At 57.8% G+C, this 26,453-nt stretch overlaps 1 protein-coding gene across 1 annotated transcript; it reads right to left on the bottom strand.

The window, feature by feature from the left end:
• Positions 1-79: 79 nt before the first annotated feature.
• On the bottom strand, positions 80-25,441 carry LOC139584996 (putative PIP5K1A and PSMD4-like protein). Its single transcript, XM_071417373.1, has 25 exons — positions 25,334-25,441; positions 23,438-23,472; positions 22,910-22,984; positions 21,371-21,501; positions 21,171-21,288; positions 19,720-19,872; positions 17,873-18,172; positions 16,724-16,944; positions 15,312-15,395; positions 15,110-15,158; positions 14,644-14,728; positions 13,401-13,550; positions 11,892-12,024; positions 11,159-11,203; positions 10,319-10,382; positions 6,992-7,029; positions 5,921-6,061; positions 4,840-4,954; positions 4,105-4,191; positions 3,428-3,496; positions 2,862-3,077; positions 1,820-1,928; positions 1,113-1,244; positions 944-1,011; positions 80-401 (listed from the first exon to the last, which is right to left on the bottom strand). Exons 1-25 carry the CDS (start codon positions 25,395-25,397, stop codon positions 210-212), a joined length of 2,874 nt encoding a protein of 957 aa, XP_071273474.1. The 5' UTR covers positions 25,398-25,441; the 3' UTR covers positions 80-209.
• Positions 25,442-26,453: the final 1,012 nt, after the last annotated feature.

The following is a 26,453-nucleotide window of genomic DNA, read 5'->3' as shown; positions in this document are numbered from 1 at the left end:
GAATTCCCAAGAAATTCCTTTTATCCTTCCCAGAATTCCCAAAAAAATTCCCACAATTCCCCAGAAATCATTGCCGCCATTCCCAAGAAACCATTTCCATTCCCTTTATTATTCGCACAACCGCCAAGAACTCCCCGCCATTCCCGAGGAACTGCTTTAATTCCTTTTATTTCAGCAATTCACCGACTCCCAGCCACGCCATCCCGGGCTCATTTCTTCTCCTCGTCCTTCCTGTCTCGGCTCTCCCGGCCCTGCTCCCGGTGCTGCTCCCGGTGCGCCTGCGACGCCAGCGACCCCATGGCGTTGCGGATGGCCTCGTTGTTGGGGTCCACCCCGGGCAGGTTCTCCAGGACGCTCTGCAGGAACTCGGGGTCCTGCATCACGTCGTAGTCGTCCTCCTCCTGCGGGGGACAAATGGGAATGACAATGGGAAAGGGGTGGGATTGGGGATCGGCCGGGGGGATCTGGGATCATCCTGAGGGATTTGGGATCGGCCTGGGGGATTTGGGATCATCCTGGGGGATTTGGGATCATCCTGAGGGATTTGGGATCGGCCTGGGGGATTTGGGATCATCCTGGGGGATCTGGGATCAGCCTGGGAGATCTGGGATCATCCAGAGCCACAAGAAAACCCAGGGAATTCAGGATCAGCCTGGGGGATTTAGGATCATCCCGACCCAGATGGGTCTAGAGGGACTGAGACTACTGGAGTGTGCAGCGGGGAATCCATGGAATAACTGGGGCAGGATCCAGGGTTTCATCCCTGAAATCCCACAGAAAGCAGGACAGGGAGTCCTGGAATGGTCTGGGGTGGAAGAACCCTGAGGGTGACCCCACGCCTGTCCTGTGGGTGGGGTGGGATGGATGGGATGGATGGGATGGGATTTTTGGGATTGACAGGATGGGATTTTTGGGAATTCCGGGAATTCCGGGCGCTGCCCACCTTGGCGGGCTCGGAGGTGTCCATGGCCGCCCCGCTGTCCACCTCGGCCGCCTCGGCCTGGGCAAACTCTGCGAAAGCCAAACCCGAGATGATCCATGGGCAGCCCCTGGGTATTCCCGGGGTTTTCCCGAGGTTTTTCCCGGGTTTTTCCCGGGGTTTCCCCACGCACCGGCGCCCTGCAGGGACATCTGCATGGCGTAGGCGATCTGCTCCTCCTCGCTCATGGAGCTCAGGTCCGGCAGCCCCGCGCGGCCGAAGTCCGGCTGCCCGATGGTCATCTTGAGCAGGGCCTCGTCCGACTCTGGCACACCCAGGGCACACGGGGGTGTCCCAGAGTGCACGGGGGGGGCAGGAATCCAGGGAGCATCCCGGGAATCCATGGAGCATCCCGGGAATCCATGGAGCATCCCGGGAATCCAGGGGGTGTCCCAGGAATGGGCGTCCCCACCCGCCCAGGGAAGGGTTAATCCCCAATGCTCAGTCTGAACCCATCCTGCCTTTCAGTCCTCCTCATTCCCATCCCATAAATTCTCTTCCCAATCCCATTCCCATCCCACAAACCCCATCCCATTAATCCCATTCCCAATCCCATCCCATCAATCCCATCAATCCCGTTCCCAACCCCATCAATCCCGTTCCCAATCCCATTCCCAATCCCATCCCATAAATCCCATCCAGCCCATTCCCAACCCCATCAATCCTGTTCCCAACCCCATAAATCCCATCAATCCCATTCCCAATCCCATCAATCCCATTCCCAACCCCATCAATCCCGCTCCCAATCCCATCAATCCCATTCCCAATCCCGTTCCCAACCCCATCAATCCCATTCCCAATCCCATCAATCCCATTCCCAGCCCCCCCACCGCCCCTCACCATCTCCCCCGGTGGCTCCAATCCCGGCCTCGGCAGCCGAGGCTGCGGCCGCCCTGCGCGCCTCCTCCTCCTGCCGCTGCCGCTGCTCCTCCATGGACACACGGAGAGCCTGCAGAGGCACAGGGACATGGGACAAACACCCCAAAACAGGGCTGGGGATCTGGGACAAAACACCCCAAAACAGGGCTGGGGATCGGGGACAAAACACCCCAAAACAGGGCTGGGGATCTGGGACAAAACACCCCAAAACAGGGCTGGGGATGCACCCCAAAACACCCCAAAACAGGGCTGGGGATGCACCCCAAAACACCCCAAAACAGGGCTGGGGATCGGAGACAAAACACCCCAAAACAGGGCTGGGGATCTGGGACAAAACACCTCAAAACAGGGCTGGGGATGCACCCCAAAACAGGGCTGGGGATCGGGGACAAAACACCCCAAAACAGAGCTGGGGATCGGAGACAAAACACCCCAAAACAGGGCTGGGGATACACCCCAAAACATGGACTGGGACCTGGGAAATGGGACACCCACAGCGCCTGCAGAGCCCCAAAACCCCGGATTTGGGAAAAGCTGGGGATGGGGGGCAGGAGGGGGCTGGGAGCCTGGGGTTCGGTGCTGGGGAGATTCAGGGTTTTATTGGCAATCTGACATTGGGAATTGCCCAATCCCTGGGAATTCTGGGGTCCCTACAGGAGCCAGCTCGGGGTCAGCACTGTGATCCACCCCGAACTCGAAGTCGGAGGCGCCCAGGCCCAGCAGGATGGGGGAGCTGGGACATTTGGGGTGTGTGGGGTCCCTACCAGAGCCAGCTCAGGATCAGCGCTGGGATCCACCCCGAACTCGAAGTCGGAGGCGCCCAGGCCCAGCCTGGCACTGTGCTCACCCAGGGGGTTTGGAATTGGTACATTTGGGGTGTGTGGGGTCCCTACCAGAGCCAGCTCGGGGTCGGCGCTGGGATCCACCCCGAACTCGAAGTCGGAGGCGCCCAGGCCCAGCAGGATGGGGGAGCTGGGACATTTGGGGTTTATGGGGTCCCTACCAGAGCCAGCTCGGGGTCGGCGCTGGGATCCACCCCGAACTCGAAGTCGGAGGCGCCCAGGCCCAGCATGGCGCCGCCCTCGCCCGCCAGGATGGGGGAGCTGATGAGGGCGTCGGCCAGGCTGGGCCCCGGGGGCACCGTCACCAGGTGGGAGCCGCTGCCGTCCTTGCCATTGAGCGCCGTGATGAAGGCGGTCAGCTTCTCCGTGTTGGCCTCCTGGGATGGGATTGGGAATGGTGAGGGTGGGAATGGGGATTGGGGCTCTGGGAATGGGATTTGGGAATGCTGAGGGGCTGGGAATGGGGGATTTGGGAACGCTGAGGGGCTGGGAGCGGGGACTGGGGCTCTGGGGGGGGAACCTGGGGTTCTGTGGGGTTGTGGTGCTGGGAGGGGGCTCTGGGAATGGCAAACCCGGCTGTCAGCGGGGTCCCGGCAGGAACTGGGGACGGGGAGGGTTTGGGATCCAAGGAAAACCCTCGAGGACCGGCCTCGCTCCCCAAACCACCAACGCGCCGGCGTTTCCCGGCCCCGAGTTCCCCGGAGCGCGGCCGCGCCCAGGCTCTCACCTCCTCCCCGAAGTTGATGATGTCCACGTTGACCTTCTCCTTCTTCAGGCGCTTGGCCAACTTCACCAGCTGTGGGAACGCCCTGGGATCAGCGGGACCTGGGACCGGCCCAGCGCCCCCAGCCCAGCGACATTGCAGACACGGTCCTGAATCAGCTGCCCAGGGATCGGCTCAGGGATCGGCTCAGGGATCGGCTCAGGGATCCACCCCAGGGATCAGCTCAGGGATCCATGCCAGGGACCCAGCCTAGGGATCCATGCCAGGGATCCATGCCAGGGATCAGCTCAGGGATCCACCCCAGGGATCCATCCCAGGGATCAGCTCAGGGACCGGCTCAGGGACCGGCTCAGGGATCCACCCCAGGGATCCACCCCAGGGATCAGCTCAGGGATCAGCTCAGGGATCAGCTCAGGGACCCATCCCAGGGATCCACACTTGAGACCCTCCCCAGTCCTGGGTTTGTTGAGCCCTGGATTTTCTGGGAGCCAATCCTGTTGCCACCCTGCGATCCCAGCCCCGACCCCATAGCGATCCCAGGACTATTCCTGTTGTGATCCCAGCCCTGTTCCTGTTGTTATCCCACTGTGATCCCAGCCCCAATCCAGTGGCTGTTCCCGTTGTTATCCCGTTGTTATCCCGCTGTTATCCTGCCCGTCCCTCCCGCCCTTGCTGCTCACGTCCTTGTCGCTGTCGTGCACGGGGCTGCCCACGAAGGCGATGATTCTCATCTTGTGGTTCTTGCCCTGCCGGTGCTTCAGCGCCAGCTGCACCAAAACCACGGATCCGGGGTCGTTCCCGGGAAAACGGGGATACCCCAGCCCAGATCCCGGGAAAACGGGGATCCCCCACCCCAGACCCCGGGATCTGCCCCAGGGATGGGGCTCCCTCCAGGGGGACACTTCAGGGCTGGGCTGAAAATCTTGGCATTTAGGGGCGGTTCTGTGAAATTCCCATGGATTTCTGGTGGATTTCTGTGCAATTCCCACAGATTTATGGTGGATTTCTCTGAAATTTCTGTGGATTTCTCTGAAATTCCCATGGATTTATAGTGGATTTCTGTGAAATTTCCACGGATTTATGGTGGATTTCTGTGCAATTCCCACAGATTTATGGTGGATTTCTCTGAAATTTCTGTGGATTTCTCTGAAATTCCCATGGATTTATGGTGGATTTCCATGGATTTCTGTGAAACTCCCATGGGTTTATGCTTTAGAGCCTCAACCACCATTTTCACCACAAACACCCAAGGAAACCCCGAGTTTCCCCCTCTGTGAGCCCGGGCAGAGCCCATGTCCCACATCCACCCCCTCTGTGAGCCCGGGCAGAGCCCATGTCCCACATGCACCCCCTTGAGGACCCCTCTATGACCCCGCGAGTGTCCGGAATCCCCGGGAGCCCGGGCAGGGCCTCACGTGCGCCACGCGGATGCCGGTGCCGAAGGTGATCTTGCCCTTGGGCTGCACCGTGTGCAGCTTGGACAGGATGCGCCCGGTGTCCGGGGTCAGCGTGGTCAGCACCTCGCAGTTACTGCGGACGGGAACGGGGCTCCCTCAGCACCGAGGGAATTCCCGGCATCCAGGCTGGGACCAGCGCCGGCAGCGCTGCCCAGCCACGGGAGAAACTCCCGGGAATTCCTGGGGAATCTGGGAGGGAATCCCCCAATTCCCAGGTTTCCCCAGCTCCAAAGAGCCCCAAGTCCCTCCCATTCCAAGAACTCCCGAAGTTCCCACCTCCAAAATCCTCAAATCCCTCCCACTGCAGACCAGCCCGACTCCAGCTGGTTCCCAACAATTCCCAGCTCCCTGTCCCTGAATTCCCAACTTTCCCTGCCTCCAAAATCCCTCCCATTCCAGACCCGTCCCAGTCCAAGCGGGAACAAGCAGCTCCCAGCCATTCCCAACAGCTCCCAGCCCCTCCTCCATGAACTCCCTGCCTCCCAAAAATCCCCCGATCCCTCCCATTCCCACTGGGAATGAGCCATTCCAAGAATTCCTGAATCCCCAGATCCCTCCCATTCCAACTGGGATCAAGCCATTCCCAGCTGGTTCCCAACAATTCCCAGCCCCTTCTCCCTGACCTCCCAACTTTCCCTGCCTCCAAAATCCCTCCCATTCTGAGTGGGAATGAGCCACTCCAAGAATTCCCGAAGTTCCCACCTGCAATAAGCCCCAAATCCCCCAGATCCCTCCCATTCCAGCTGGGAATGAGCCATTCCAAGAATTCCCGAAGTTCCCACCTGCAATGAGCCCCAAATCCCCCAGATCCCTCCCATTCCAACTGGGAATGAGCCATTCCAAGAATCCCTGAAGTTCCAATCCCCAAAATCCCCCAGATCCCTCCCATTCCAGCTGGGAATGAGCCATTCCAAGAATTCCCGAAGTTCCTACAGCCCCCAAACCATCCCCCAGTCCCTCCCCAGTTCCCTCCCATTCCAGGCTCATTCCCAGTCGCTCCCGGATCCCGGGAATGCCGGGAATGCCGGGAATGCCTCACTTGGCCAGGGTGATGAGCCCCACGTTGTTCTCGGGGTTGCTGCGGGTCTTGGAGTGGCACACGATGTTCACGGCGTCCTGCTGCGCCTGCAGCCGCGTCGGCAGGAAGTCCCCGTTCCGCATGTACTCGCTGTTGTCCACGCTGCAATTCCCAAAAAAACCCGGGAATGGCTCGGGGCATCCCGGGAAATTCCCTCTGTCGGGGTGGTTGGGGTGTTTTGGGGGGAAAATGGGGTTTAGCTGCCTAAAATTGGATTTTTTTGGGGGAAAATGAGGTTTATTCTGGTGTACTTGCTGCTGTCCACGCTGGAATTCCCAAAAACAAAACAGGAATGGCTCAGGAAATTCCCTTCCTTGGGGTGGTTGGGTCTTTTGGGGGGATAATGGGGTTTAGCTGCTTAAAATCAGTTTTTTTAGGGGAAAATGGAGGTTTATTCTGCATGTGCTTGCTGTTGTCCACGCTGCAATTCCCAAAAAAACCCCAGGAATGGCTCAGGGGATCCCAGGAAATTCCCTCTGTTGGGGTGGTTGGGTTTTTTTGGGGGAAAAATGAAGTTTATTCCAGTCTAAGATGAGATTTTTATGGGAATGCGGAGGTTTATCACAAAAATCTGATTTTTTTGGGCAGAGCCGAGGTTCATTCCCCAAAATCTCTTTTTTGTTTTTTTGTTTTGGGAATGGCTGATGCTCCTCCTCCCAAATCTGGGACTTTTGGGGAATTGCTGACATTTATTCCCCCCAAATCCGGCGGGTTTTGGGAACACTTGAGGCTCATCCCACAAAATCTCTGCCTCAGACCCTTCCTGTCCCCTCGGGTCCTATTTCCCCGTCACTCCCTGTCCCCTCCTGTCCCCCCTTGTCCATGTCGGTCCCTGTCTGTCCCCTCATGTCCCTCCCTGTCCCCCCCCGGCCCCTCAGCCCCGTCTCCCCTCAGGCCCGGCCCGCTCCGCCCCCGGCCATGACTCAGGGAAAGCGGCCGGGCGGGCCGGGGGTGCCCGCGCGGGTGCCGGGGGTTGCCCGGGGGTTCCCGGGGCCTTCCCGGGCTGTTGCCCGGCGCTCCCGGGGCTCTCACCACACCATGGTGCTCTCCAGAACCATCTTGGCTCCTTCCTCCCCTCAGCGCCGGCCCGCTCCCCACAGCGCCTAACAACGCGTGCGCTGATTGGTCCGCACACCGCGGCCAATCAGCGCGCTCCGTCTAGGCGGGGCGCCGCGCGAAGCATGCTGGGAATTGTAGTTCTGGGAGGGGCGCCATGATGGCCGGGAGGACACCGCTGTCCCCAAAGGTCCCGAACTGTCCCCAAAGGGCCGGGACTGTCCCCAAAGGGTCCCCTCCCAGCGCCACCACCCGCAGGGTCTGCGAGGAGCTCCAAGAACAGCCCGGGGGTGTCTCCTGTCCCCCTGTGCCACCCCCAGGGCTGTGTCCCCATGGCCCCAGGGCTGTGTCCCCACGGCCACCCCAGCCAAGGCCACCACAGGAGTGTCCCCGGTGTCCCCCCAGTGTCCCCGGTGTCCCCCCCAATGTCCCCGGTGTCCCCCCAATGTCCCCAATGTCCCCAGGGCAGAGCCGGCCCCACCTGGGGACCCGAGGGTGACAAACGATTCCAGGCTGGACACGGCAATTCCAGGAATTCTATTCCCAAATCCAGGAAAATTCCATCCCCGAAGACCGGGGGAAATTCCGGGAAAATTCCACGAAATCCAATTCCCGAATCCAGGGAAATTCCGGGGGGGGTGGGGGGAACCCCAGAAAATTCCAGGGGAATTCCACGGATTCCATCCCCAAACCCAGGAAACGTCCGTCCCAAAATCCAGGGAATTTCCATGAACTCCGTCCCAAATCCAGGAAAAGTCTGTCCCAAATCCAGGAAAAGTCTGTCCCAAATCCAGGAAAAGTCTGTCCCAAATCCAGGAGAATTCCGCAGATTCTGTCCCAAATCCAGGGAAATTCCATGAAATCCATTCCCCAGTCCAGGAAAATTCCATGAATTCCGTCCCAGTCCAGGAGAATTCCACGGATTCCATCTCCCCAGGCCAGGAAATGTCCATTCCCAGTCCATGAAAATTCCACGGATTCCCCTCCAATCCAGGGGAGTTTCCATTCCAAGTCCGGGAGAATTCCAGGAATTCTGCCCCAGATTCCAGGAGGGCTCCATTCCCGGGAAGAGCCAAATCCTCGTTTTCTCCTGGAAAATTCCCCCCCACGATTCCCAAATTTCCCCCTTCGGAACAGGAAAATCCCCAAAAAAAAAAAAAAAACCCCAATCCCAAAAATTCCAACCCCAGCCCTCCCCCCCAGCCTCTGGAGGGGGAGAATTCCCAGGAAAAAGGGGAATTATCCCAAAAATATTTAAATATTCATAAATATTCCATTCTGGGAGGGGGGGGGGGGGGGGGAGCTGGGAAAAAAATTGGGAAAAAAGTTGGGAAAAAAATTGGGGAAAAATGGGAAGAAAGGGGAAAAAATTGGGGAAAAATTGGGGAAAATAGGGGAAAAAAATTGGGAACAAAATAGGGAAAAAAATTGGAGAAAAAAAAAAAAAGGGAAAATTGGGGAAAAATTGGGGAAATTTCCCCTCCTGATGCGATAAAAAATGGGAATAAAAAGGGGCTGGGAGGGGCCTTGTCTAATATAGACAAACATTCCAAGGAAAAGGGGAATCCATGGAATTGTCCCCGCATTCCCTGCACTGGGCCAGGGAAATCCGGGATTCGGGGCAGGGAAATTTCAGCTTTTCCTTAAAAAACATGGGAAAGGGGGAGCGGGGAGGGAATCCCGGAATTCCCTCCCTGCCCCTCGCTCCGGGCGTTTTCCGGCACAAAAAGCTCGGAATTCCGGGCTCTGTATAAAAAACGGGATCTTTCCAAGCGGGGGTCTGGGATAAAAGGGAATTTTTCCATTAAAAAAAAAATCAGGGATGGAGCAAAACTCGGCTCCAGCCCCGGGGGCGGCTCCGGGCTTTGGGAATTCCGGGAATTTCGGATCCGGGGGGGGAAATTCCCCGCTCTGGGCCTGGCTCGTTCCAGCCCATCCCAAAATCTGCTCCGGGAATTTTGTGGGATCGGTGTTAAAAAATGGGATTTGGGGATGGGCAAAGTGGGATTTATTTGAGCCGGGATTTTGGAGGGAAATCCTTAAAAAATCCGGGGGGGGGAAATCCCAGGATGGGCTCAGATTCCAAAAATCCCAAAAAATCCTAAAAAACATCCCCAAAACAATCCCAAAAATTCTCCAAAAAAATCCCGAAAGCTCTTCCCAGGCTGTGGGAAAAGCTTCCCAAAATTCCTGCTGGGAAAAGGGGAGCCAGGAGCTTTTCCACGATTTCTCCTCCTCTTTTCGCCTCTTTTCCAGGGGATTTCCCATAGAAAACCCGGAGCGAACCCCGATTCCTGAATAAAAATTAATAATTAACAATTAACAATTAATAATTACTAATTACCAATCCCAAGAACTCCCCCAGGACTGAAAACCGGGCTGGGATCCTATTGAAACTCCAAAAAAAATCAGGATAAAAAACCCAAAATTCCCCCAAAAAAATTCCCCCCAAAGAAAATCGGCGCAGCTCCGATTCCGGCTGGGAATTTTCCAGGAATTCTCTCCTCCCCTTTTGCCATCCCAAAATCCGGGAATTCCCGGGAATTTCAGGTCCCTGCTCCCGGGGTTTCCATCCCTGGCGTGCTCGGCGTTCCCAGGGAATTCCGGGGGGATCCCGACATTCCCGATTTTCCTGCGCAATTCCCGATTTTCCAGGGCCATTCCCGATTTTCCCAGGGCCATTCCCGATTTTCCCAGGGCCGTTCCCAGCCCCGGGAGTGCTGGGAAATGCAGGAATTCCGGAATTCCGAGGCTTTGCTGGGATTCCACCGGCGCCCATTCACTGGGAAGAGAAAACAAAAACCGGGAATGAGGAAAAACCAGGAGAAGTGGGAACATTCCCCAGGGAGTGTCCGGGGCTCATCCTGAAAATTCCCAACCCCGGGCAAGGAGGGAAAAGCTGGGAATGCTCTGGGGGGGATCTGGGATATTCCAGACCCTCGGGATTGAGGAGTTTTCCTCCTTTTGGGGCCATTCCAGGGATTTTGGGGGATCTGGGACATTGCAGACACCCGGGAATTTTCCTCATTTTTAAACAAAATTCCCGGAATTTCGGGCAGGAATTTCCCCCCAGATCCTGTTGGGATTAAAGGTGGGAAACCTGGGAATGCTCTGGGACATTCCAGACCCTCTGGAACGAGGGGTTTTCCTCCTTTTGGGGCCGTTCCAGGATTTTGGGCTGCCCCAAGCCCCGGGAACGAGGGCAGCTCCGACCCCGCCGCATTCCCAGGAAATCCCAGGGTCCATCCACCCCCCCCCCGGCCCCTGGGAATTCCCGGTTTTTTTTCCATGGAAAACACTCACAAAGCTGATCTCGGTCTCGGGCAGCTCCTCCAGCTCCAGGGGCAGGGAGGGCCCGGGGGATCCGCTGGAAGAACAGCGGGAAAAACGGGAATTGTGGGGAAATTTGGGGAATTCTGGGGAAATTTGGGGGGAAATCCAAGGAATGCCAGCCCTCCATCCCAACCCCCTGCTGCTCCCACGGAATTCCTGGGAAATCCTGGGAAAACCACCTGGAAATCCCTGGAAAAATCCAGGAGAAGGTGAAAATTCCACCCGGGAATCCCATGGGATTCGTGGATGAAGAGACCCAGATGAAAATCCCACGGATGGAGAGAGAACATTCCAGGGTAATTCCTCCCGGGAATCCCATGGGATTTGGGGATGGAGAGAGCGTCCCCTGGGAAACCCCCGGGAATTCCAGCCCTGGGAACCCCCTGGGAATTCCAGCCCTGGGAATGCCCCGGGAATTCCAGCCCCGGGGGCAGGAGAAGTGGGAACCCCCCGGATTTGGGATTTCCCAAAAACCCCGGGAAGTTTGGGAAAGCAGCGAGGCTGGAGCTCCACAGCCCGGAAAACCCCGGAAAACCCCAGGGAACCCCAGGGAACCCCAGGGAATCCCGGAAAACCCCAGGGAACCCCGGAAAACCCCAGGGAACCCCAGGGAATCCCAGGGAATCCCGGAAAACCCCAGGGAACCCCAGGGAATCCCAGGGAATCCCAGAAAACCCTGGAAAACCCCAGGGAATCCCAGGGAATCCCGGAAAACCCCAGGGAATCCCAGGGAATCCCAGGGAATCCCGGAAAACCCCAGGGAATCCCAGGGAATCCCAGGGAATCCCAGGGAATCCCGGCAGGGCTCACCTGGGGGCCGCGGCGGGGCCCGGGTGCACCTCGACCCCCACGGACCTGCGGGGATTCGGGGTCACAAACGGGAACTGCCCACATCCCATGGGGCGCGCCCGGGAAACGGCCCCGAAACACCGGGAACGGTCCCGGACCCTTGGGAATGGTCCCAAACCCCTTGGGAATGATCCCAGACCCTTGGGAATGATCCCAAACCCTCGGGAATGATCCCAAACCCTCGGGAATGATCCCAAACCCCATTTCCCAATCCCAAACCCCTTTCCCCGATCCCAAACCCCTTGGGAATGATCCCAAACCCCTTTCCCCGATCCCAAACCCCCTTTCCCGATCCCAGACCCCTTTCCCCATCCCAAACCCCATTTTTCCCCATCCCAAACCCCATTTTTCCCCATCTCAATCCCGTTTTTTTCCCCATCCCAAACCCCCTTTCCCTGATCCCAGACCCCTTTCCCCATCCCAATCCCCTTTTTTCCCCATCCCAATCCCCATTTTTCCCGATCCCAATCCCCATTTTTTCCCCATCCCAATCCCCATTTTTCCCCATCCCAATCCCCATTTTTTCCCCATCCCAATCCCCATTTTCCCCCATCCCAATCCCATTTTTTCCCCATCCCAATCCCCATTTTTTCCCCATCCCAATCCCATTTTTCCCCCATCCCAATCCCCTTTTTTTCCCCATCCCAATCCCATTTTTTCCCCCAATCCCACTCCCCTTTCCCGCTGTCCCCACCTGCTGGGGGGGGAGGCGGCTCCGGCGCTGCCCAGGGAGGGGCTGGACAGGGACGGGGACGGGGACGGGGACGGAGCCACCGCGGCCCCGCCCGAGCCCGGCACCGAGCGGGGGAGCAGATCCGGACGGGAGCCTGCAATGGAACGGGAATGGGATTGGGATATGGGAATGGAGAACTGGGAATGGGAATGGGAACGGGAATGGGAACAGGAACGGGAATGGGATACGGGAACGGGAATGGGAACGGGAATGGGAACGGGAATGGGAGCCTGCAACGGGAACGGGAATGGGATATGGGAATGGGAATGGGAACGGGAGCCTGCAACGGGAACGGGGTCAGGAACAGGGAATGGGAATGGGAACGGGAGCCTGCAACGGAAACGGGAACGGGATACAGGATTGGGAATGGGATACGGGAATGGGAATGGGAACGGGAGCCTGAAACGGGAACGGGGACGGGATATGGGAATGGGAATGGGATTGGGATACGGGAATGGGAGCCTGCAATGGGAACGGGAATGGGATACGGGAAACTGGGAATGGGATTGGGAAACTGGGAATGGGAGCCTGCAACGGGAACGGGGACGGGATTGGGAATGGGATACGGGAATGGGAACGGGAGCCTGCAACGGGAATGGGGATTGGGACTGGGATATGGGATACGGGAACGGGAATGGGATACGGGAACGGGAGCCTGCAACGGGAACGGGAATGGGAAACTGGGAATGGGATTGGGAACAGGAGCTTGCAACGGGAACGGGGATTGGGATTGGGACTGGAGAACTGGGAATGGGAACCTGCAACGGGAACAGGAATGGGATCGGGAAACTGGGATTGGGGACAGGAAACTGGGCATGGGATTGGGGAACTGGGAATGGGACTGGGAACAGGAAACTGGGCGTGGGAAACTGGGCATGGGATTGTGATCAGGAATGGGATCGGGAACCTGCAACAGGAACAGAAACGGGACTGGGAAACTGGGAATGGGGTCAGGAAACTGGGAATGGGGTCAGGAATGGGATTGAGAAACTAGGAATGGGAACAGGGGTTTTTGGGGATACAAACAGGGGTTTTTGGGATACAAACAGGGATATTTTTGGGATACAAACGGGGATTTTTTTTGGGATACACACAGGGTTTTTTGGGGATACAAACGGGGATTTTTTGGGATACAAACAGGGGTTTTTTTGGGATACAAACAGGGATTTTTTTGGGATACAAACAGGGATATTTTTGGGATACAAACGGGGATTTTTTGGGATACAAACGGATTTTTTTTGGGATACACACAGGGGTTTTTTTGGGATACAAACAGGGATTTTTGGGGATACAAACAGGGATATTTTTGGGGATACAAACCGGGATTTTTTGGGGATACAAACAGGGGTTTTTTTGGGATACAAACACGTTTTTTTTGGGGATACACACAGGGATATTTTGGGGATACACACAGGGATTATTTTGGGGATACACACAGGGATTATTTTGGGCCCGAGCCGCAGCTCCCACCTTGCTCCGGGTCCAGCTCGGGGCCCGGGGGGGCCCTGGCGTCGCCCCCGGGCGCGTTCGGGGCCGCGCTCGGGGCCGGGAGCGCCCCCTGGCAGCTCCTCCTGGGAACGGCGCCGCCGCCCCGGCTCTTCTTGGACGGCGACGGCTTCACTGGGAACGGAAATTCCATGGAAAAATCGGGAATAGCCCGGGGGCTGGGGCAGGGAACAGCAGGAAAGGGGGGAAATCCTCGAGGAAAGCATTTCCCAGGGAAAATAAAGCAGATTTCAGGGAGGTTTTCAGGGAAAGAGAAGGGAGAGAAGGAAAAGGGGGATAAAAATCCCTGAAAAACCAAGAAAAGCACTTTTCCAATTGGCCAGGGAATTTTTATGTCGAGGAAAGGAAAAAGAAGCTGAAAAAAATAGGAAAAAAAAGCTAGGGAAAAAAAAAACAATAGGAAAGCAGGAAAACCCAGAGAAGGGGGAAAAACCCATTCAAAAAAAGGAACTTTTCCAGCTTTTTTGGGGGGGAACAGAGAAGGAGAAAAGCTGAAAAAAAAAAGCTGGGAAAAAAGGGGGGAAATGGGGAGTGGGGCCGAGATGTGGGAATTGTGGAGGGCAGGGTGGGAATTGCAGAGGGAAGGGCGGGAATTGCGGAGGGAAGGGCGGGAATCGCAGCAGGAATTGGAGAGGGAATCGCAGAGGGATGAGCGGGAATCACGGTGGGAAGGGTGGGAACGGCAGCGGGAATGGCGGGAACTGCACAGGGAAAAGCGGGAATCGCGGAGGGAAGGGCGGGAATCGCGGCGGGAGTGGCGGCGGGAATGGCGGCGGGAAGGGCGGGAATTGCACAGGGAAGGGCGGGAACTGCACAGGGAATGGCGGGAGTGGCGGCGGGAAGGGCGGGAATCGCAGAGGGAAGGGCGGGAATCGCAGTGGGAATGGCAGCGGGAAGGGCGGGATTTGCACAGGGAAGGGCGGGAGTGGCAGCGGGACTCGCGGCGGGAATGGCGGGAGTGGCGGCGGGAAGGGCGGGAATCACAGAGGGAAGGGCGGGAATTGCAGCGGGAAGGGCGGGAATCACAGAGGGAAGGGCGGGACTCGCGGCGGGAGCGGCGGCGGGACTGGCGGCGGGAAGGGCGGGATTTGCACAGGGAATGGCAGCGGGATTTGCACAGGGAAAGGCGGGAATCACAGAGGGAAAGGCGGGATTTGCACAGGGAATGGCAGCGGGAATTGCAGCGGGAAGGGCGGGAATCACTCACGTGGCACCCTGCGGAACACCGTGTGGCACATGAAGCGCTGGAAGCGCTCGGCGTAGAAGCTGGGCCGGTGCACGGACACCGTGTCCTGGAGCCCGGGAAAAGCGGAATGAGCCCCGGAACGCCGGGATGGATCCCCGCGGGGGGGGAAAATCCCGGGAATTCGGGGGGAAATCCCAGGAGTTTGGGAATAAATCCCAGGAATTTGGGAATAAATCCCGGGAATTCGGGCAGAAATTCCAGCAACTCAGGGGGAAAATCTCAAAATTTTGTGAGTTCCCTTAAAAGCTGGGGATTTTCCACTGAAATTGGGGGTTTTCCATAAGAAAGGGCCATTTTTCCTTAAAAAGGCCGTTTTCCTTTCAAACAATTCTGCTTTTCCATAAAAATCCCCATTTTTTTCCATAAAAATTCCCGTTTTTCCATTAAAAATTCAGTTTTCCCACAGGAATTCCCATTTCCCACTCACCCCATCGTGCACCAGGGCCTTCCAGGAGTGCTCGAGCTTCTTCACGAACCTGCGGGGAGGGAACGGAGCAGAAATTCCCAGGAATTCCCACGGAATTCCCGGGGTTTGGAGCCCACAGTGGAAACTCCTGGTCCAGAGGGATCCCGAGGCTCGGGAAGCGTGGGTTAATTAACGGACAATTAATTAATAACGACCAACTGACCTGTAGGACTGCAGGACGTCGATGATGCCGATGTAGAGCAGCAGCCGCTCCCCCCGGGAATTCCTGGCGGGAATCCCGCCCATCCTGGGAAAGGGGAATGGGAATGGGGAATGGGAATGGGAATGGGGAATGGGGTCAGGGAGTGGGGAATGGGGAATGGGGTCAGGGAGTGGGGAATGGGGAATGGGAATGGGGAATGGGGAATGGGAATGGGGAATGGGAACGGGGAATGGGAATGGGGAAAGGGAATGGGAATGGGGAATGGGGAATGGGAATGGGAATGGGGAATGGGGAATGGGGAATGGGGAATGGGGTCAGGGAGTGGGGAATGGGGAATGGGGTCAGGGAATGGGAACGGGGAATGGGAACGGGGAATGGGAACGGGGAATGGGGAATGGGAATGGGGAATGGGAATGGGGAAAGGGAATGGGAATGGGGAATGGGAATGGGAATGGGGAATGGGAATGGGGAATGGGGAAAGGGAATGGGGAATGGGGAGCAGGGAATGGGGAATGGGGAAAGGGAATGGGAATGGGGAAAGGGAATGGGAATGGGGTCAGGGAATGGGGAATGGGGTCAGGGAAAGGGGAGCAGGGAATGGGGTGAGGGAATGGGGAACGGGAATGGGGAATGGGAATGGGGAATGGGAATGGATTGCAGTAACTCCCAGTAATTCCCAGTTAACCCCAGTCAATCCCAGTCACTCCCAGTTAACCCCAGTCACTCCCAGTCACTCCCAGTATCATTCCCAGTATCAATCTCACTGATCATCGGTCTCGATGGTGCCTCCCCGTCGTGCCTCCCCCTGGATGGACTCCATGGCCGTGGAGTACAGCGCTCGCTGTGCCCTGGGGGTCCCTGTCCCAGTTAACCCCAGTGATTCCCAGTCACTCCCAGTCACTCCCAGTCATTCCCAGTATCAATCTCACTGATCATCGGTCTCAATGGTGCCTCCCCGTCGCGCCTCCCCCTGGATGGACTCCATGGCTGTGGAGTACAGCGCTCTCTGTGCCGTCCATCCCCGTCACTCCCAGTTAACCCCAGTTAACCCCAGTCAATCCCAGTCAATCCCAGTATCACTCTCACTGATCATCAGTCTCGATGGTGCCCCCTCTGTGTGCCTCCCCCTGGATGGACTCCATGGCCGTGGAGTACAGCGCTCTCTGTGCCGTCCATCCCAGTCAATCCCAGTTAACCCCAGTCACTCCCAGTCACTCCCAGTGGTTCCCAGTATCAATCTCACTGATCATCAGTCTCGATGGTGCCTCCCCATCGTGCCTCCCCCTGGATGGACTCCATGGCCGTGGAGTACAGCGCTCTCTGTGCCATCCATCCCAGTCCATCCCAGTCCATCCCAGTTAACCCCAGTGATTCCCAGTCAATCCCAGTATCATTCCCAGTATCAATCTCACTGATCATCAGTCTCGATGGTGCCTCCCCGTCGCGCCTCCCCCTGGATGGACTCCATGGCCGTGGAGTACAGCGCTCTCTGTGCCGCGGGCCGGCCCCGGGGGTCCCGGTCGCCATCGCGGTCCCGGGCGGCGCCGGCGGCCGCGCGCTCGCGCTGGGCCTGGTCCAGGCTGTGGATGGCCACCAGCAGGCTGTAATCCATGATCTTGAAACTCTGCAGCACCTGCACAGGGAATCAACGGGCAATGCAACGGGGCTGCCCCACGGCGAGGGGCTGCTCCACACCGGGGACGGGCAAAGCTGGGCTTGGCTGGGATCCTCCACACAGATGGAAGCTCCATTAGAAACCCACAGAAACACGGAAAAAGGAAACAAAACGCAGAACAGCCCCAATTTCTCAAAAAAATTCAGGAAGAAATGCAGAGCACCCCTGGTTTCCCGAAAAAACAGGCAAAAATGCAGAACAGCCCTGGATTTCCTGAAGAAACCAGGCAGAAACACAGAGCACCCCTGACTCTCCCCCAAACCCGGTGCAAACCCCCAAAACAGCCCCAATCCCCATCCCTGACCAGGCAGAGACACAGAGCAGCCCTGCCTGTCCCCCAAACCCGGTGCAAACCCCCAGAACAGCCCCAATCCCCGTCCCTGACCAGAGCAGCCCTGCCTGTCCCCCAAACCCGGTGCAAACCCCAGAACAGCCCCAATCCCCGTCCCTGACCAGGCAGAACATCCCTGCCTGTCCCCCAAACCCGGTGCAAACCCCCAAACAGCCCCAATCCCCGTCCCTGACCAGAGCAGCCCTGCCTGTCCCCCAAACCCGGTGCAAACCCCCAGAACAGCCCCAGTTCCCCATCCCTGACCAGGCAGAAACACAGGAACACCCCTGCCTGTCCCCCAAACCCGGTGCAAACCCCAGAACAGCCCCAATCCCCGTCCCTGACCAGAACATCCCTGCCTGTCCCCCAAACCCGGTGCAAACCCCAGAACAGCCCCAATCCCCGTCCCTGACCAGAACATCCCTGCCTGTGCCCCAAACCCAGTGCAAACCCCCAAACAGCCCCAATCCCCGTCCCTGACCAGGCAGAACATCCCTGCCTGTCCCCCAAACCCGGTGCAAACCCCCAAACAGCCCCAATCCCCCCGTCCCTGACCAGGCAGTCCCTCTGCAGCGTCTTGCAGAGCGCGCTGTACATGTCGGCGTCCAGGAAGAGCCCGTCGGGCAGGTCCTGCAGGAAGTCCAGGTCCTTGAAGGTGGGGAAGGCCTTGTCGCGCTCGCGGGGCGAGGCGCGGCGCTTGTAGGTGGAGCCCTTGAGGTCGTACTTGCGGTGCATGCGCACGGGCCGCGGCAGCAGGTTGTTCATCACCACGATGCGGATGTTCTTGCCGCCCGCCTGCACGCAGTACAGCCCGTAGAACTTGGGCAGCAGCGTGCGCGGGTTCTGGTTCAGGTTCTGCGGAGCAGCGGCAAAGGGGCGCGCGTGGGGGCGCTGCCGCACGGGCACCGGGGGTACGGGGGCGTTGGGGGGGTTTGGGGTGGGTTTAGAGGGTTATGGGGTGGGTTTGGGGTGGTTCAGGGGGGTCACAGGGGGATTTGGGGTGGGTTTGGGATGGTTCAGAGGGATTATGGGGGTTATGGGGTGGTTCAGGGGGGTTTGGGGTGGTTCAGGGGGGTTATGGGGTGGGTTTGGAGGGTTTGGGGTGATTTAGGGGGGTTATGGGGTGGTTTAGGGGGGTTATGGGGTGGGTTTGGGGGGTTATGGGGTGGTTCAGGGGGGTTACAGGGGGGTTTAGGGGGGTTTGGGGTGGTTCAGGGGGGTTATGGGGTGGGTTTGGGGGGTTATGGGATGGTTTAGGGGGTTATGGGGTGGGTTTGGGGGGTTTGGGGTGGTTTAGGGGGGTTCGGGGTGGTTCAGGGGGGTTATGGGGTGGGTTTGGAGGGTTTGGGGCGTTTTAGGGGGGTTACAGGGGGGTTTAGGGGGGGTACAGGGGAGTTTTAGGGGTTACAGGGGGGCTTTGGGGTGGGGATGCGTTAAAATCGCAGGTGAAACATGGGAAGAGCATCAAATCCCTCTGGTTTGGGGATTTTGTATGGGTTGTTGGGGTTTTCCATGGGTTGTTGGGGTTTTCCATGGATTGTTGGGGTTTTCCATGGATTTTTGGAGTTTTCCATGGATTGTTGGGGTTTTCCATGGATTGTTGGGGTTTTCCATGGATTGTTGGGGTTTTCCATGGATTTTTGGAGTTTTCCATAGTTTTTTGAGGTTTTGGGGGTGGGGATGCATCAAAGTCGCAGGTAAAATGTGAGAGGAGCATCCCAATCCCTCTGGTTTGGGGGTTTTGTATGGATTGCTGGGGTTTTCCATGGATTGTTGGGGTTTTCCATGGATGGTTGGGGTTTTCCATGGATGGTTGGGGTTCTCCATGGGTTGCTGGGGTTTTCCATGGATTGCTGGGGTTTTCCATGGATTTTAGGCGTTCAGGGTTTGGAAGGGGCTCAAACCCAGGGGGACGTGAGCCCAGCCCCGCTGTCTCCAGCGATCCACGCTGGGATTTCCTGGGCTGACATGGGCCGGAATTCCCAGGGAATTCCCGGAATTCCAGGCACTTTCACCATGCAGTACCCAGACAGGGATTCCCAGGGAATTCCTGGAATTCTCACCATACAATACCCGGGCAGGAATTCCCGGAATTCTCACCATGCAGTACCTGGTCAGGGATTCCCAGGGAATTCCTGGAATTCTCACCGTGCAGTACCCGGGCAGGGATTCCCAGGAATTCCCAGGGAATTCTCACCATGCAGTACCCGGGCAGGGATTCCCCGGAATTCCCAAGGAATTCTCACCATGCAGTACCCGGGCAGGGATTCCCAGGGATTCCCGGAATTCCCAAGGAATTCTCACCATGCAGTACCCGGGCAGGAATTCCCAAGGAATTCCCAAGGAATTCTCACCATGTAGTAGCCGGGCAGGGATTCCCGGAATTCCCAAGGAATTCTCACCATGTAGTAGCCGGGCAGGAGCTTCTGCAGGAACTCGGCCTCCTTGTGCTGCACGGTTTTGATGATGAACTCGTCGTCGCTGCTGACGTAGAACAGCGAGCCACTGGCACCAGAGTTGGAGAGCTCGATCAGGGGCTCGCTGCACAGAGAGCACTGCGGGACACGAGAGGGGATTGGGGTTAATGGGGACAGATGGGGATTGGGATTGGGGATTGGGGTTAATGGGGACAGATGGGCAGTGGGGATTGCCAGAGTTGGAGAGCTCGATCAGGGGCTCGCTGCACAGAGAGCACTGCGGGACACAGAGTGGGGTTAATGGGGACAGATGGGGATTGGGATTGGGGTTAATGGGGACACAGCCAGGGATTGGGGTTAATGGGGACACAGGGGCATTGGGGTTAATGGGGACAGATGGGCAGTGGGGATCGCCAGAGTTGGAGAGCTCGATCAGGGGCTCGCTGCACAGAGAGCACTGCGGGACACAGAGGGGATTGGGGTTAATGGGGACACAGCCGGGGATTGGGATTGGGGTTAATGGGGACACAGGGGCATTGGGGTTAATGGGGACACAGGGGCAGTGGGGTTAATGGGGACACAGGGGCAGTGAGGATTGCCAGAGTTGGAGAGCTCGATCAGGGGCTCGCTGCACAGAGAGCACTGCGGGACACGAGAGGGGTTAATGGGGACACAGCCAGGGATTGGGATTGGGGTTAATGGGGACAGATGGGGATTGGGATTGGGGTTAATGGGGACACAGCCGGGGATTGGGATTGGGGTTAATGGGGACACAGGGGCATTGGGGTTAATGGGGACAGATGGGCAGTGGGGATTGCCAGAGTTGGAGAGCTCGATCAGGGGATCGCTGCACAGAGAGCACTGCAGGGACACGGCCCAGAGAGGGGTTAATGGGGACAGATGGGGATTGGGGTCAATGGGGACACAGGGGATTGGGGTTAATGGGGACACAGCCAGGGATTGGGGTCAATGGGGACACAGCCGGGGATTGGGGTTAATGGGGACACAGGGCAGTGGGATTGGGGTTAATGGGGACACAGGGCAGTGGAAGCGGGGATTAATGGGGACAGATGGGCAGTGGCAGTGGGGATTGGGGATTTGAGATTTACTTGGGAGAGCTGGGCAGTGGGAGTGGGGATTGGGATTGGGGATTTGGGATTTCCTGGGGACAGCAGGGGATTGAGAGTGGGGATTGGGGAGGGAATGGGAACAGCACAGGAACTAGGATTTCCTCAAGATAGCAGGGGATTGGGAACAGCAGGGGATTGGGATTTACCGGGGACAGCTGGAGATTGGGGATTTGGGATTGGGGTTTCTCTGGGTACAGCAGGGGATTGGGGATTGGGATTTCCTGGGGTAACAGAGCATTGGGATTGGGGGTTTGGGATTGGGGTTTCCCGGGAAGGCAAGGCAAAGGGCCCAGGGGTCCTGCTGACCAGGTAGTCGTCGGGGCGGATGCCGAAGAGCTCCCGGAAGTAGCGGAAGGCCACGGGCGCGTAGGTCTTGAAGCGGAAGTCGTTGTAGTGGTGGGCGGGGGTGAGGTTGCTGCCCTCGCTGCGGGGACAGGAACGTTCCGGAACGGGGCCGGGGGGATCCCACGGGGAACAGGGGATCCCCGAGCCCCGGGAGCGCTGACCTGGGGAAGAAGATGCTCTCCACCACGTAGAAATCCTGCATGAGCACGTCGCGCTCGGGCTTGGTGCTCAGGCTGCCCACGGTGTGCGTGATGCCCAGCTGGATGGCGCCCTTCAGCGCCGACGACGTCGTCTGCGGCACCGGGACACGGGACACGGGTTAGAGTGGGAATGGGGACATGGGGACATGGGTTAGAGTGGGAATGGGGACACCGGGACACGGGTTAGAGTGGGAACGGGGACACCGGGACATGGGTTAGAGTGGGAATGGGGACACCGGGACACGGGGTTAGAGCGGGAACGGGGACACGGGGACAGGGGGACACTGGGACACGGGTTAGAGTGGGAACAGGGACACCGGGACATGGGTTAGAGTGGGAATGGGGACACCGGGACACGGGTTAGAGTGGGAACGGGGACACCGGGACATGGGTTAGAGTGGGAATGGGGACACCGGGACACGGGGTTAGAGTGGGAACAGGGACATGGGGACACGGGTTAGAGTGGGAACGGGGACACCGGGACACGGGTTAGAGCGGGAATGGGGACATGGGGACACGGGGTTAGAGCGGGAACGGGGACAGGAATGGGGACACGGGGTTAGAGTGGGAATGGGGACACGGGGACACGGGTTAGAGTGGGAATGGGGACACGGGGACACGGGTTAGAGTGGGAATGGGGACACGGGGACACGGGGTTAGAGTGGGAATGGGGACACCGGGACACGGGTTAGAGCGGGAACGGGGACACGGGGACACAGGGTTAGAGTGGGAATGGGGACACGGGGACACGGGTTAGAGTGGGAATGGGGACATGGGGGACAGGGGGACACCGGGACACGGGTTACAGCGGGAACGGGGACACCGGGACACCGGGACACTGGGACACGGGTTAGAGTGGGAATGGGGACACTGGGACACGGGTTAGAGTGGGAATGGGGACACTGGGACACGGGGTTAGAGCGGGAACGGGGACATGGGGGACACATGGTTAGAGTGGGAACGGGGACACGGGGACACCGGGACATGGGGTTAGAGCAGGAATGGGAATGGGGGAACAGGGGAAATGGGGTTAGAGTGGGAATGGGAACGGGAGTTACAGCAGGAATGGAAAAGGGAATGAGAATGGGAATTACAGCGGGGAACAGGGGCTTACAGTGGGAATGGGGCTGGGAATGGGAATGTGGGAAACAAGCCTTACAGCGGGAATGGGAATGGGAATTCCAGCTGGGAACGGGGCTGGGAATTCCATAGGGATGGGAGTGGGAATGGGAGGGATTTGGGGGGAAAGGCAATGGGAGTTCAATGGGAGCTCAGTGGGAATGGGGACAGAAATCCAATGGGAACGGGAATTGCAAGGATCCAGTGGGAATGAAAGGGATTCAGTGGGAATAGAAATTCACTGGGGGGGGGGCATTGGATGAGAATTAAAATGGGGGGAAAAGCCCCAGAAAATTCCCTTTTTCCTTCATTTCTACGGAATCTCCTCCCATCCCCACAGGGCAAAACTCCTTGGGAGAAGGGAAAAGAGGGGGAATTCACCTTTTTGTAGGTGGTTTCCCCTGTGGAATCCACTCCTCTGTGGCCTTTCCGGATGGTCTGGGATCCTCCCGGCATCTTGGAAAAAGAAAAAAATGGAAAGAGAGAAAAAAAAAAGATTGGAAAATTCAAATTTTTAAAGGATTTTTTTCCCCACCCAAAACCACCTGGAAAAGTTTGGGGTTCACTCCTGGAATGCAAACAAATCTGGGCTGGGCTTTTCCCACAGTAACTGCGACGTTTGAGGGGGAATTTTGGGAAAGCTGCAAATCCCAATCCAGCGATTCCTGGCCCAGAGAGCCAAGGGTTCACCCAGGAGCTGTTAAATTGGATTTTTCCAGGGATTCTGGGGGTGGTTCCAGGATAGATTCGGGTTTTGGAGCAGGAATTCCCTTGGGAAGGAGAAATTCCCAAAATCCCCATGGGAGGAGCTGCCCAGGGTCAAGGCAGGCTTGGAAAAGGAGCAGGAAAAGGAAGAAAAGGAGCAGGAAAAGCTCCTGGAATTTGGGATTTTTCCAGCCTGGAACTCACCTCAGGAGTCAGGGACTTCTTGAAGGTGTTGGATCCTGCCAAGAGAAAGGAAAACCCACACTCAGAGGGGATCAATTCCACAAAGCAGAGTAAAACCACAGGAAAATACCAGGAAAACAGGGGAAAAATCCCACAAAACCAGAGAGAAATCCTACACAACACAAACCCGAATTATCCCACCCACACACGCTGCTCTCCCGGGGCTTCTGGCCCCAAATTCCCAAAAAAACCCCACGGATAAAGAGTCAGAAAATCGGGGATCAGGCCTTAAATCCGTCCAGGGAAAAGCAAGGAGCAAAAAACTCCTCCCCAGATGGAATTTTCATAGACTTCAGCCCAAAATTTAATGTGAAAATGTGACTGGGAGCTGAGAAAAACCGGGATGAAGGGCTGGATTCTCCCAGCAACTCTGCCAGGTAAAGGGAAAACCAGGAAAAGGAAAAATCCCGGTGTTCAGAGCCCCAAACCTGGCACTTTTTGGGATTTTTCTGGGGTTTTGGGAAACTCTGCTGCCCGATTCCGGCTCCTTTTGGGATTTTTCTGGGGTTTTTGGGAGGTTTTGCTGCCCCAATCCCGCCTCTTTTTGGGATTTTTCTGGGGTTTTGGGATCCCCGCGAGCCGATCCCGGCTCCTTTTGGGATTTTCTGGGGTTTTGGGATCTCCATGAGCCGTTCCCACCCCCTGTGAGTCACCGGACGGGAACGGGAATCGGATTTCCCTGGCACCGACAAACTGCTCCCTCCCCGCCCCGCTCCCCAGCTTTTTTATGTTTTATTTTTTATTTTTGGGAATCCTGGGCCTCTCAGATCCCACCCCCGTCCATTCCCAGGTGTTCTGCAGAGAAAGGGAAACTCGGAATTTGGTTTTTCCAGGGAAAAGTTGGGTCTGGACTCCCCCCATGGCACCTCAGACACCCCCAGGAAGCTCCGAATGCCCCAAAATTCCCCCAGGAAGCTCCAAATGCCCCAAAATTCCCCCAGGAAGCTCCAAATGCCCCAAAATTCCCCCAGGAAGCTCCAAATCCCCTCCCCAAAAGAGTCCCCCACACTCCCCCCAAAATAACCCCATAAAGACCCCAAAAATCCCACTCAGCCCCAGAGTTCTACACTCCCCAAAAAACCCTAAAGACCCCAAAAATCCCCATGATCCCCAAACTTCTACACCCCAAAAAGAGTCCCCCAAACCCCCTGAGTCTCCCAGCCCTAAACTCATCCAAAACCCCCCAAAGACCCCACAAAAAACCCGCACCCCTGAGACCCCTCAGAGCCCCCGCAATTCCTCTCAAAACCCCCCAAAATCCTCATCATAACCCCCAAATTCCCCTCATAACCCCCCATAATCCTTCTCGTAACCCCCCAAAATCCCCCTTATAACCCCCAAATCCCCCTAACCCCCATAATCTTTCTCACAACCCCCCATAATCTCTCTCATAACCCCCCAAATCCCCCTCACAGCCCCCTAAATTGCCCCTAACCCCCATAATCTTTCTCATAACCCCCATAACCCCCCTCATAACCCCCAAATCCCCCTCACAGCCCCTAAATTCCCGTCGTAACCCCCCAGATCCCCCCATTCCCCTCACGCCCCCAGAGCCCCCTCACCCTCACGCTGCCCCCTCAGCCCTTCACGCCCCCAGACCCCTCATAACCCCCAGATCCCCCTCATAACCCCCCCAAATACACCCCATAACCCCCCAAATACACCTCATAACCCCCAAATGCCCCTCATAAACCCCATAATCCCCCTCATAGCCCCCCAGTTCCGCCAAGATCGCCCCATTCCCCTCACGCCCCCAGAGCCGCCTCAGCCCCTCACGCCCCCGGCGCCCCCGGCCGCGCCCCCCGGGCCCCGCCCGAGCCCCGCGGCGCCGCTCCCGGGCCCGCTCCCGGCCGGTACCGCCGAGGCCGCCGCTGCTGCCGCTGCTGCCGCCGGACTCGGGCCCCGCCGCCGCCGCCGCCATCTTGGAGCGCGCGCTGCGCCCCCCCCCCCCCCAGCCCGCCCCCGCCCGCCACGCCCGGCCACGCCCCCGCCCACACAACCACGCCCCTTTGGGAACAAACCGCGCCCTCTCCGCATATTGGCATTGCTCACGGGGGCAAAGACACGCCCACCCGCGTTTCAACCCCGCCTCTTTCATGCACGGCTCCACCCCCTCACGGCTAAGCCACGCCTCTTCCGATTCCACCCCGCCCCCTCCATGCTCAGCCCCACCAATCGCGCGTGGCCGCGCCCCATTCTGTGCTAAGCCACGCCCTTTCAGCGCTCAGCCCCGCCCCTCCCGGCGCGCCCCACGCGGCCGCGGGCGATGGGGGCAGCGGGGGCCACGCGGGCGGGCCCGCGCAGCGCATGCGCGGCTCCAGCACCGGCTCCGCCTCCCCCCGATCGGATTGGGCCCCGCGGTGTCACGTGACGGGCGGAGGGTGGGGCGGAGTGACGTTACACTAGCAGATTAAGCACACCATTAAATGACGTCACCCTTATGCACCACACCCCAAATAAGTGACGTCATGGGAGCACACATGTCCTTATCCGGTTACGTCACAGAGCACACGCACTCATCCCCATCCTGTGATGTCACACTTCTGACTTCTGCATCGATGCCTCTGCCCTATGACGTCACAGAGCCACAACCCTGCCCTGACAACCTTGTGATGTCACAGAGCCCCTGCACACCCCTGACACCCCATAACGTCATAGAGTGCCCACACTCTGACACATGACATCACAGCTCACACACCCGCCCCGTGACGTCAGAGAGCACGCACAACTCCTCACACCAACCCCATGACGTCACCCCACACACTGGGAACCTCCCCAAAAACCCCCAAAAACCCCCAGAAAGTCCACTAAAAATCCCCATTTTTCGCCTAAAATCCCCTTTTTTCCCTGCAGAAACCCCCAAATTTTTTTTCCCAAAATCACGGTTATTTCACCCGAACCAAAAATCCAAAAATCCCCCCCCAATCCCTAATGACGTCACCCGAGCACAATGACGTCATCTCGAGCACAATGTCGT

This window comes from Agelaius tricolor, unplaced genomic scaffold (genome assembly GCF_023055355.1).
Source record: "Agelaius tricolor isolate 1412-34295 unplaced genomic scaffold, bAgeTri1.0.p SCAF_69, whole genome shotgun sequence".
In the NCBI taxonomy this organism is placed as follows: Eukaryota; Metazoa; Chordata; class Aves; order Passeriformes; family Icteridae; genus Agelaius; species Agelaius tricolor.
The sequence above is the reverse complement of the archived record's forward strand: the minus strand, read 5'-3'. Positions and strand labels throughout refer to the sequence as shown.